Below are 10,745 nucleotides of genomic sequence, written 5' to 3'. Positions count from 1 at the left end.
TTGCATTCATTTGATGAAAAATACAGTATAAACCGTAATATTATGGAACATAGTTTTATCATTTAAAAGAACTCTTTTCTGTTTGAATATATTTTAACATTTAATTTATTCCTGTGATTCAAAGCTGAATTTTCAGTGTCTTCAGTGTCACATGATCCTTTAGAAATCATTCCAATATGCTGATTTACTGCTCAAGAAACATTTATTATTATCAATGCTGAAAACAGTTGTGCTACTGATATTTTTCCAGTTCAACAGCATTTAATTGTAATTTTATTTTTTTTAAATAACATTATAAATGTCTTATCTCTTACTTTTGATCACTTGCGGAATAAGTGAATTTCTTAAAAAAATTAATTTAAAAAAATCTTAGTGACCTCAAACTTATCAATGTTAGTGTATCAATATTTATAAAATTCAAAAGTGTATTACTATTTAGTATCTTATTAACCATCCAAATTAAGATAATATATTAATTAATGAATAAATCAGCATTTCATGTAATGCTGGCCTACTCTTTAGAAAAAAAAAGTTTTTAAAATAATACATATCTGATTTGTTTATTTAATAACTATAAAATTATGACAATATATTTTACTTCATTAAATTAAGTGAAATGGAAAGTGAATCCCACTTATGCTAATTTTAGTCCATAAAACAAACAAATAAAATAAAATAAAATAAAAAGTCATAAGAGCTCACCTCATGTGCTGTTAGGTCCCAGTTGTGCAGCATGCGGGAGGGGATGATGGTTGTGTCTCCCTGATGGCAGCTCTCACAGTAGTACTGACCCGAGAACTCACAGAGTCTGGCTCTCCCCAGAGACATACCGATCTGACGAGGGCAACCTGCGTACACATTCACAGCGGCCTTTACTTAGAGCCAGAGAGCACAGGTACAGAGGAAAACCAAAAACATCTCCACTGCTTCATTCAAATAAATTAATTCAGATATTGAAAACAAGAGCTTATTAAAAGTCATCTGTATGATTTGCATTTAATTCAAAATAACTTAGAATAAGATCTATACAAAAAAACAAACAAACAAAAAAAACAATCATGCCAAGCTCTCATACCTGCACATTTGTAGTTTTGTGCATCTAGTCCTCTCTCATTCGGGACAGTAGACAGGTGAGACAGCAGCACCCCATCTCCCTTCAGTCGGTGTTGGACCAGCTTGTGGACACTACCCACTGCTGAGATGCCCTGAAGCGCTCCATCATCCTCCGTCTCCAGATACGAGTCGAGCGCTCCTCTGATCAGACTCCTCCATCCTCGTGCTTCCTCACCGCTCTCCGCCCGCAGCGTCAGAGAGTCCCGCGCAGTCAGAACCTTAAAAAACGCTGGACTTCCTAGAGAAACATCAGGAACCACATCCCTGATGCTCCCAATGGGGTGTGAGAACAGAGGCGTCTTCGAGTCCCCTTGGACCCGGTAACCTCTGAGGGCCTCCAGGGAGAGAGAAAGTAAAACAGACCGCCAACCCTTCTCCTCCAAGTTCTGATAGACCACCGCTTCCTTTATGGCATCTGGTTCTGGGTCTTTATGACGGGTCCAATCTAACTGTGGAGTATCTGGAAGCTCTGAGACGGTGTGCTCGGGGCTTGAGGGTGTCGGCGACGGGACGTCCTGCTCGTGGGACGTGTGTAGCACCTCCCACTGTTTGTCTCTCATCATGGGCCGTAGTTTGCTGATGGCCTCCACGATGCGATCCACCCAGTCCTCAGCCTCTCCTCGAGACGGTGCACGCAGGTAGATTCTTTTGCCGGGGAAGAAGATCCGAAAACGGCCCTCTGTACTGGAGGACAGGTGGACGTCTTCGCAGCGCAGCAGGGACAGGTTTTCGTAGCAGATGCGCTCCTCTGCGTTGATGTAAAGCCGCAGCTCAAACGGAGAGAGCTCGCAGTAATAATCCCACCACATGCCCACCGCACTGCGCCGCTCCAGCTGACCCAGCTTCAGCAGACCCCTGGTGTGTGTGTGTATATGTATATATATATATATATATATATATACACATAAGTGTTCCAAATGAACACTTATTTGTATCCCTTACCGGGATATCTTCAGGTCTTTTTCCTTAAAACATAACATTCTTTGTGCTTTTACTTTAAAAAATGTTAGGCCTATATGGTCTAAATATAAAGTGCAGTGCTCATAACAACAAAGTTGTCTCGTAAACTCCGATGCTGTGACTTCAGTTCACGTATTGCTTTTTTATTAGTTAAATTTTAAATTTCTATCAAAAAACAGGCCTAAGAAACGTGTGCAATTGTACACCATTCTTTTTTATTAGTTACATTTTTTAGACTAGGCATTGGTTTTCAAAACTGCTTGGTAATTTTCATATTTACTTCTGAATAAAGGAACAGCATAAAAAAATCAGTGAAAATCTGAAAGATAAGGGTAAATGCACTTTTCGTTCTCTGAACTGCTTTAATACCCTCAGCCAAAAGGAAGAAAATAAGAAAATTACACACGATTAATGTGATATTAATTTAGGAACAATAAAGAAAAATGTAGGCTATTGGATTTTCCCTAAAATTGTACAAATGAGCAGGAAAATGAACTGAACAAGTAATTTTTGATTCAGTACATCGCAGTGTTACCATTACCAATAGGCTAGCTCAATGCGTCTCTTTGAAGATCTGCCCCTTTAGGTGTGGATTACAGCCTCCAATTGACAACTTCACTAATAATTTACAACACTGTCAAAAGTGACATTTCAGAAAAATAACTATTTTATTACTTACTTTTCCTTGATGTGCCTTATGTCCTGTGCTTCTTCATCATAAATGATAACCAAACAAGGTTTCCTTTACTGTACTTTTCAATTAATGTTTAATTGTTTCATTTATTTAACATATACACTATATATATATTCTAAAAAGACAATCAAGTACTATAGTTTTTACAGTACAAACAGCAGAGGCTGACAATGATTATGACTTTCTGATGCTGGACTAGATGGCAAATAAGGTAACTTTTATGGAGACTATTCAGATATATATATATATATATATATATATATATATATATACGATTCTGCCTTATTATGTGATAAAAAAGAAAAAAAGAAAAGTGTTTGTAGTACATTAACAAATCTTTTATTGGTTATTGTCCAACAGTGACGCAAGGCAAGGCAAGGCACTGTGTGCATGTGTGTGTATATATATATATGTATGTATATGTGTGTGTGTGTATGTGTATATATATAACATTTCTGTCCCCCTCACTTCTGAAATGATGGCTACGGCCCTGTATATAGTATACACAGTGTAGTTTTACCGAACAAACATCAGAAACGGCGAGCAAGACCGTGGCAGCTGCCATGAACTCTGGCACTGGCAGCTGGGGATGCCACCGGAAGTGGTGCTGCGACCTGCCTCTCTGTTCCATTAGAAAAATACAGAGAGGGCGAGAGAACAGAAGAGCGCCTGGCAGGGGCTCACAGAGACCCCCGGATCCACCTTACAGATCGATATGTGATCAGTTTAGTCAACCCCGTCGCCTGAGTGACGCCCGGGCTGCTTGAGACGTTGTAACGGAGGAGAAACAAACCCGTTTTCTCTCTCTATTGTGGATCATTTGCTCTCGTTGGAATCGGAATCGGATTGATCGTTCATAAGGGCAGCTCGCAGATTGGCTTCGAGGGAGTAAGATGGGGTGTTTGGGGAGCAGTAAAACCGAAGACCAGCGCATCGACGAGAAAACACATCGAGAGGCCAACAAGAAAATAGAGAAACAGTTGCAAAAAGAGAGACAGGCTTATAAAGCCACACATCGACTGCTGTTGTTGGGTAAGAGGAGACTTGAGGCGCTGTATCCGACATACGAGGCTGTGTTTAAACGCACCGTGTTTGACAGCTCGATCTGGCATGTCGGATTGTACATATGAAGAACACACACACCGTGATATCTGAAGTATCTGAGAGACTTTGCATGTATTCACTCGGCTGTGTTTGCTTCCTAGGTGCTGGGGAATCGGGGAAAAGCACTATTGTGAAGCAGATGAGAATTCTTCATGTCAACGGGTTTAATGCGGAGTGAGTACCTGTTTACTGTACTGGTGTCACATATGTGCATGTGAGTGCTGGGCCCTGTGTTCAGGAAACCCTCATACACGCTGAAGCAGATAGTAATGCTATCAGCTAGTGCCTCACTGCAACATCACCGTTATGTGCTCATACAGAGCAGTGCTGAGGGTAATGCATTACAAGTAACGCGAGTTACGTAATCAGATTACTTTTTTCAAGTAACTAGTAAAGTAACGCATTGCTTTTTAATTTACAACAGAATATCTGAGTTACTTTTTCAAATAAGTAATGCAAGTTACTTTTTTTTCAATGTATTGATTGACAGCTTTTCCTGTCGCCATGCTGAGAGAAATCAGAAGATGTTACTGTAGTTCAAAATAAATATGAATATGCATTATCTCACTCACACAAAAAAACACAGATTCAATATTCCTAAAAATGAATACAAATAATGCAACTCAGAATATGATGCAAACCTGTAACAATTAAATGTTAAACAACACAAATATCCTTTATGCATTTAATCCCATTCTATTAACCAGTGTCTTTGCTTCTGACCTTCGATGATCCAGTTCAACCGTACTAATAAGCACAAATTACTCTAGACAAACATTTGTGTCTTTTTTTATTGCTGAAGTGTGTTGAAACTTCTTCTTCTGCATTCTACTGTACGGACGTAAATGTACTTTCCCTTCAGCCTGAGGCTTATTCATTTCACTTCTGGTGTGAAAAGGCTTTTATATTTGCCAAAAATAGAACTTTTTTATTTTAAAAACAAACAAGCAAGCCCTGTCCAGATTTAAAAAGTAACGCAAAAGTAACGTAACGCATTACTTTCCATAAAAAGTAATTAAGTAACGTGATTAGTTACTTTTTTATGGAGTAACGCAATATTGTAATGCATTACTTTTAAAAGTAACTTTCCCCAACACTGATACAGAATCTGTACGTGAGTGAGAAGTGACTCAAATCATAGAATCACAGACCGAATCTTCATCAGGCCTCTTAAAGTTTCATGCATGTTCCTTTAAAAGAGTTTTGCATACTGATAGTAATTGTAATAGCATATCTAAATGACAGAGCTTAATTAGAAATTCTGTGCAACTGTGTGTTCAGCTCCAAACTACTTTTATGTTGATTAGAGAGCACCGTAAAAGTAGTTCATATGACTTGTGCATTATATTTTTCAAGTCTTCTGAAGTCATATTATAGGTTTGTTTGTGCCAGGAAGAGGCTGAAATTCAAATGGTTAGTTACTTAAGATCTTTCCCTTCGCTTAAGCTCTCAAATTCTCATTCTCAGTTTCATGACACATCAAGGTTTGGCTTGGAATATGGTTCACAAATTGTATAGTTTTTGTCATTTTGAAAGCTTGACAGATGCTGTCATTTTGAGCTGTCACTGTGTTGGAAGAGAGCTGAATGAAGATTCTCTGAAATATCTCCTTTTGTGCTCCACAGAAATGTTTTTTTGGAATGAAATGATGACAAAATGAACATATTTTTTTTTATAAGAGCTATTCCTAGAACCGGTAGTTGGAGATTTGAAATTCAGTCTATTGTGAATGAATGCAGTTTATTATTGTTTATATATATACATATATATATTTTTTTCTGTCTTTTGACCAAATTTAAATGTTTTCTCATACAGGGAAAAGAAACAGAAAATTCAAGACATTCGCAAAAATGTGAAGAACGCCATCGTGGTAAGTGAGCCGCTCTCATTCCTGATTTAGTTTCTACAAGTTGTTTTCTAGATCTAATCTCGGTCTCACGGCTCATAACTCTTTGGTTTTTATTTCTAGACCATAGTGTCTGCAATGAGCACTTTAATACCACCCGTCCCACTCGCTAATCCAGAGGACCAGTTTAGGATCAACTATATCAAAAGCATAGCGCCGCTCTCTGACTTTGATTACACACAGGTAAGGAGCCTCATTTTCATCATTTACCCAGGATGCTTTGAATGACATTTGAATTTGTGTAAATGTTCTGAGGTTTTTGAACCGCTTACCGAGAGGTTTTGTACCAATTGTTGCATGATCTTTTTTAAAATCATGTACTTGAGGAGAAGTTCCTGCGACTTTGTGGGAGTGCAGAGACTGATTGCTTTGTTGTTGTTTGAGTCTGCAGTTTAAATGGGTGGTAAATTTGATAATTTTTAACCGTACGAATAAAAATCAGGCCTTAATTTTATCAGCAGTGTGGGATAGAGTTCTAGCATTTCTAGCAAAATTAATTTACAGACATGCTCTATTATCGTGTAGATGTTTTCATTTTTAACATTTAGTGTTTAGTGTAGATTTATACGTTTTTGACAGTAGTTACAATATTGTAATTACATTTAAAAAGTAGTAAAATACTGTATTTTTTAAATGATGCATAATGTAATATGGTTAGCATGTTGCTATGATAGCTTATGTTCTGTTTGTACTTTGTGATGTATTGTTGTTGCATCTGTGGTTTGCTAGCACATTAGGTTATGTTAAATTACAGGTTTTTGTGGGGTATTTTGGGTTCATATGTAGAATTAAATTTCCAGATTGACTAATCCAGGAGACCTTGATTAATCTGCGGGACAGAGAAGGTTTTCACATTAAATGCATTTGCATCAATTGTTTTAGTTGTCGGTTGACTGAGTGTAATTCAGGACAAAGATACAAATATAGTCTTTGCATTTGTCGGTGAGTGAAGCTTGTTGTAATTTAGACATTTTGTGTTGCTTAAAGTAGCTGTGTGTTTTAGCCACAGGTTAGCATAGGTTTACTGAAACTGATATTTGTGCCAGTCATTAGAAGACACCGAAGTCATGGAAAAATGGTCACTGTCGTTTTCTCAGCTTTGCTTGTTTCAGGGTATCAAGTGAAAACTTTGGAATTGGGTTGTTCTGGGGAATTTTCAGTGAAATATGTAGAATTCCATCTGATCAGGCTGAATCAAACTGAAACTAACACTAAGGCTACGTCCACACGAAGCCAGAGCTTTCCCTATCCGATCTTTTTTTCCCCCTCGTCTCAAGAAATATCTGCGTCCACACGAACTGACACAAAACGATGTAGTATACATGTCAGACCAGCATGTGGCGCTGTAATTCTGCCACAGAGATACACTAAAAACGGAGAAGAAGACTTGGACTATGCACATAAACCTTGCGCGCGGTATACAAACGAACATGGAACAATACATTTATTAATCTGTGTTAATGTTAGTTAATAAAAAGACAATTGTTCAGTGTTTGTTCATGTTTTTGTTGCTGTTACGTGACATAGCGGTGTCTGACTAGGGGCGAGACGTGGGCTGATGACGCTGATTCGCTGTCCACACGAAAACGCAAGGGTGGCGTTTTCAGATTTATCCACTCTGGGACCCGATTAAAAAAAATATCGGTTTCACTCTCCCAAAACGCCGGATCCGTGTGGACGAAACGCCTATACGATACAAAATTTGTATATGGAGATCTGCAATTCGACAGTTTTAGACCACAGATCTTCTCTCAGCTCCTGGATTCCTCTTGAATTAATTAATGGCAGATCTTTTCTCACACATGAATTCATCAATTTTAGAATGCTTGTACGGTTGGATTGTAAATACTGGAAAATCCAGAAAGTTCAGTTCTTATTTAGTGAGTAATTTGTGGTTTACTCTTGGGTTCAACGGGTGATAGATACAATATTGACTGCTGAAATGTATTATTGGTTTATCTTAAAGGAATATTTCCCCCAAAAATACAAATAAAATGCTGAAAATGTACTCACCCTCAGGCCATCCAAGATGTAGATGAGTTTGTTTCTTCATCATTTAGCATCACATCACTTGCTCCCCAATGGATCCTCTACAGTGAATGGGTGCCGTCAGAATGAGAGTCCAAACAGATGGACTGGAGGCATGTGGATTATTGTGATGTTTTTATCAGCTGTTTGGACTCTCATTCTGACGGCACCCATTCGCCGCAGAGGAATCATTGATGAACAAGTGATGTAATGCTAAATTTCTGAAGAAACAAACTCATCTGCATCTTGGATATTTACTGTTTAGGAGTAAAAACGGCACAAAGATGTACAATTTAGTTTTTGTACCTTAGGGTACCGTCCCATTGGCCGCTTTGTACCTTTTTTCTAAAACAGCAGTTTGAGAAATAGATTTTATTTTTAAAATAATATTTGTTACTGATGGGAAAAGACACAAACGTTTCGGCTCAAAGCCTTCCTCAGTGTGTCTTTGAGCCGAAACGTTTGTGTCTTTTCCCATCAGTAATGAATGTAAAATAAAAGAAAAAAGAAGATTGTTCTCGTGAGTTCGGATCATAATTTCCTATACTAATAACTCAACAGATTGACGCACCAAAATAAAAAGATCAAGTAACGCAAGAGCGCAGTGCAAACGACGTTGTTAAAATAATATTTGGTCATAACTTTTGAGAAGTACATGACTGTAAAAGCTAATAAAGCTTAAAAAATCATTCATATTTCAATACATTATGTAAAGTTGCAAACAAGTGGAAAAAGAAACTAGCATTTGAATGCTTGCATGATGAGATGTGCTCGGAGCAGCGGTGGGCCGGTGTGATCCGTCAGTCTATTTCCAGAACAGCCAAAAGGCTTTTAACCAAAACACATTTTATGAATGTAGCTGCAAGTATCTATTGGTATCAGTTCAAGAAATATATCTTAAATGAACTGAAGAGGCAATAGTTCTAAAAATGATTGCTAATGCTACTGAAATTCAATAATTTTGGCATGTAAATGCTCTACATTTGTAAGAAATTGTTGTTTTAAAGATGTTTGTATTCTCCACAGGAGTTTTTCGATCATGCGAAGAAGCTCTGGGATGATGAAGGCATTAAGGCATGTTATGAGCGCTCCAACGAATATCAACTAATTGACTGTGCGCATTAGTAAGTATAAGTTTAATTGGACTTTACCTGGTGTCTATATTATGATATCTGCTCCAGAAACCTCAAACTTTCGAACAGAAGCGTAGGTGTTTATTGTGGCACTGGTTTGGATTAGTTACCCAACAACCGTCTAGTTGATTAGTAAGGCAGATTAGTTAAAAAAAAAACTTAGTTTGAAGTCACTGTGCTTTAGATGTTTGACGGTGTGCACTGTAAAACCTTCTCGGAAAAGTTGCATCTGTAAATCGGGGTCAGGTAAACTTGAAACCAGTTCAGGCAACTGAGCAACTAGTCTGTTTTGAAAATGTGTTGTTTTGCACATCCCTAGAAGGAACGTGTCTGATCAGACTCAGATGAACCCGAAACCAGCCTGTTTATTCAGCGCTTCCTTAAGACATTCAGTACAAACATGTTTTATATATATATATATATATACAGTGTTGGGGGTAACGCATTACAAGTAACGCGAGTTACGTAATCAGATTACTTTTTTCAAGTAACTAGTAAAGTAACGCATTACTTTTTAATTTACAAGAGAATATCTGAGTTACTTTTTCAAATAAGTAACGCAAGTTACTTTTTTTCCCCCAATTTATTGATTGACAGCTTTTCCTGTCGCCATGTTGAGAGAAATCATAAGATGTTACTGTAGTTCTAAAATAAATATGAATATTGTATATATATATATATATATATATATATATATAAGGTTCTTTGCATCTGGAGATTGTAGGTACACAAACAGTCTGTTTTCGTCCACTGGTGGCTTTTTTAGGCCAGTGCTGGCATTTCTCCTGTGTAACAGTGGCCATGTGTCAGGTATAAAAGTGTGAGGAGGATGGTCAGGTCATGGGAGTTGGTCAGCCGCTTGGTAGGACACAGATAGCATCACCAGCTAGTGCAGTGCCTGATACATAATGGCGACTGTTGTCTCTCAGTCAGAAAAGGCCCGGAGATACTCCGAGGATCATACAGACACCCAGCTGCTCTCAATACAGGCTTGTTCTCTGTGGAAGACTTTTACAATACTGACAATTCCTCTGTTATACAATTTCTAATTAGTGTCTGCTTAGAGGTGTTTGCTGTGATCCAGGGGTGGACGGTCTTTGAGAAAGTTTTCAAATAAATCTACTTGCATCAGGTTTTTTTTTTTTTCTTTTCTTTTTTTGGAAGTTATAAGTTATAATTTTGGAGGAAAATGTTAGTGGTGTTCGAACTCGCCCTCACATGATTTTGGGGTAGGGCTGCACAATTAACTGGAATAAAACCGAGATTGTGATATTACTTAAAAGGGTTAAAGGTTATGATACTTAAGCATCGCAGCGATGATTTGCTGGAAATACTGCTCCACACGTACTCCATCTTTGCATCTGCTCTGAGTTTAGGTTGCTTTAATGTGCACTGGGGAATGCAACATATGCCTCTTTCCTATTTATAAGCGCTTATCAACAAAAGAGAAGCTTTAAGGGCTTCCTGCCCCTTTTCCATCAAAATAAGTATTAGTTAAACTGTTGAAAATGAAAAAAACTTAAAGACACAAATATTAGTATTGTAATTAATGTTACAATAAGTTTAAAGTTTTTAATTATAATTGCATACAGTTGCATTCTTAATTTTTATTTGCATTTATTTATGAATTTAAGATTCCCAATTTTTCTTAAAGGGAAATCAGGCATCAAAACATAAGATAAAAAAGATGGAAAGCTGTTTATTTGTTTTATTTTATGTAAACATGCCTCATATTTGATATACTGTACATTTTAAATGTATTATTGGTAAAAAAAAAAAAAAAGTATTCATTACTGAGACTAAATAT

General features: G+C 37.4%; 2 protein-coding genes across 3 annotated transcripts in view; one reads left to right on the top strand and one right to left on the bottom strand.

Moving 5' to 3' along the window:
• LOC107599686 (guanine nucleotide-binding protein G(olf) subunit alpha-like) overlaps nt 1-10,745 on the top strand; it is a 32,945-nt gene that overhangs the window by 7,856 nt on the left and 14,344 nt on the right. The window contains exons 1-5 of one of the 2 annotated variants that reach the window (XM_016291364.1): nt 3,401-3,799; nt 3,973-4,045; nt 5,687-5,741; nt 5,841-5,960; nt 8,832-8,929. In XM_016291364.1, the coding sequence (XP_016146850.1) occupies nt 3,661-3,799; nt 3,973-4,045; nt 5,687-5,741; nt 5,841-5,960; nt 8,832-8,929 (485 nt within the window). In that variant the 5' untranslated portion in view covers nt 3,401-3,660. Of the gene's footprint in view, nt 1-3,400; nt 3,800-3,972; nt 4,046-5,686; nt 5,742-5,840; nt 5,961-8,831; nt 8,930-10,745 lie in introns of those variants that run through there. The other variant, XM_016291363.1, reaches the window with a different exon arrangement.
• The window catches only part of LOC107599682 (obscurin-like), a 61,665-nt gene continuing 59,897 nt past the window's right edge, over nt 8,978-10,745 (bottom strand). Inside the window, exon 68 of the transcript XR_001610691.1 lies at nt 8,978-8,990. The gene's annotated coding sequence lies outside the window, so the exon portion shown is untranslated. The remainder of the gene's footprint in view (nt 8,991-10,745) is intronic.

Source organism: Sinocyclocheilus grahami, unplaced genomic scaffold, assembly GCF_001515645.1.
Source record: "Sinocyclocheilus grahami isolate Dianchi unplaced genomic scaffold, SAMN03320097.WGS_v1.1 scaffold270.1, whole genome shotgun sequence".
Taxonomy (NCBI): domain Eukaryota; kingdom Metazoa; phylum Chordata; class Actinopteri; order Cypriniformes; family Cyprinidae; genus Sinocyclocheilus; species Sinocyclocheilus grahami.
The sequence above is the reverse complement of the archived record's forward strand: the minus strand, read 5'-3'. Positions and strand labels throughout refer to the sequence as shown.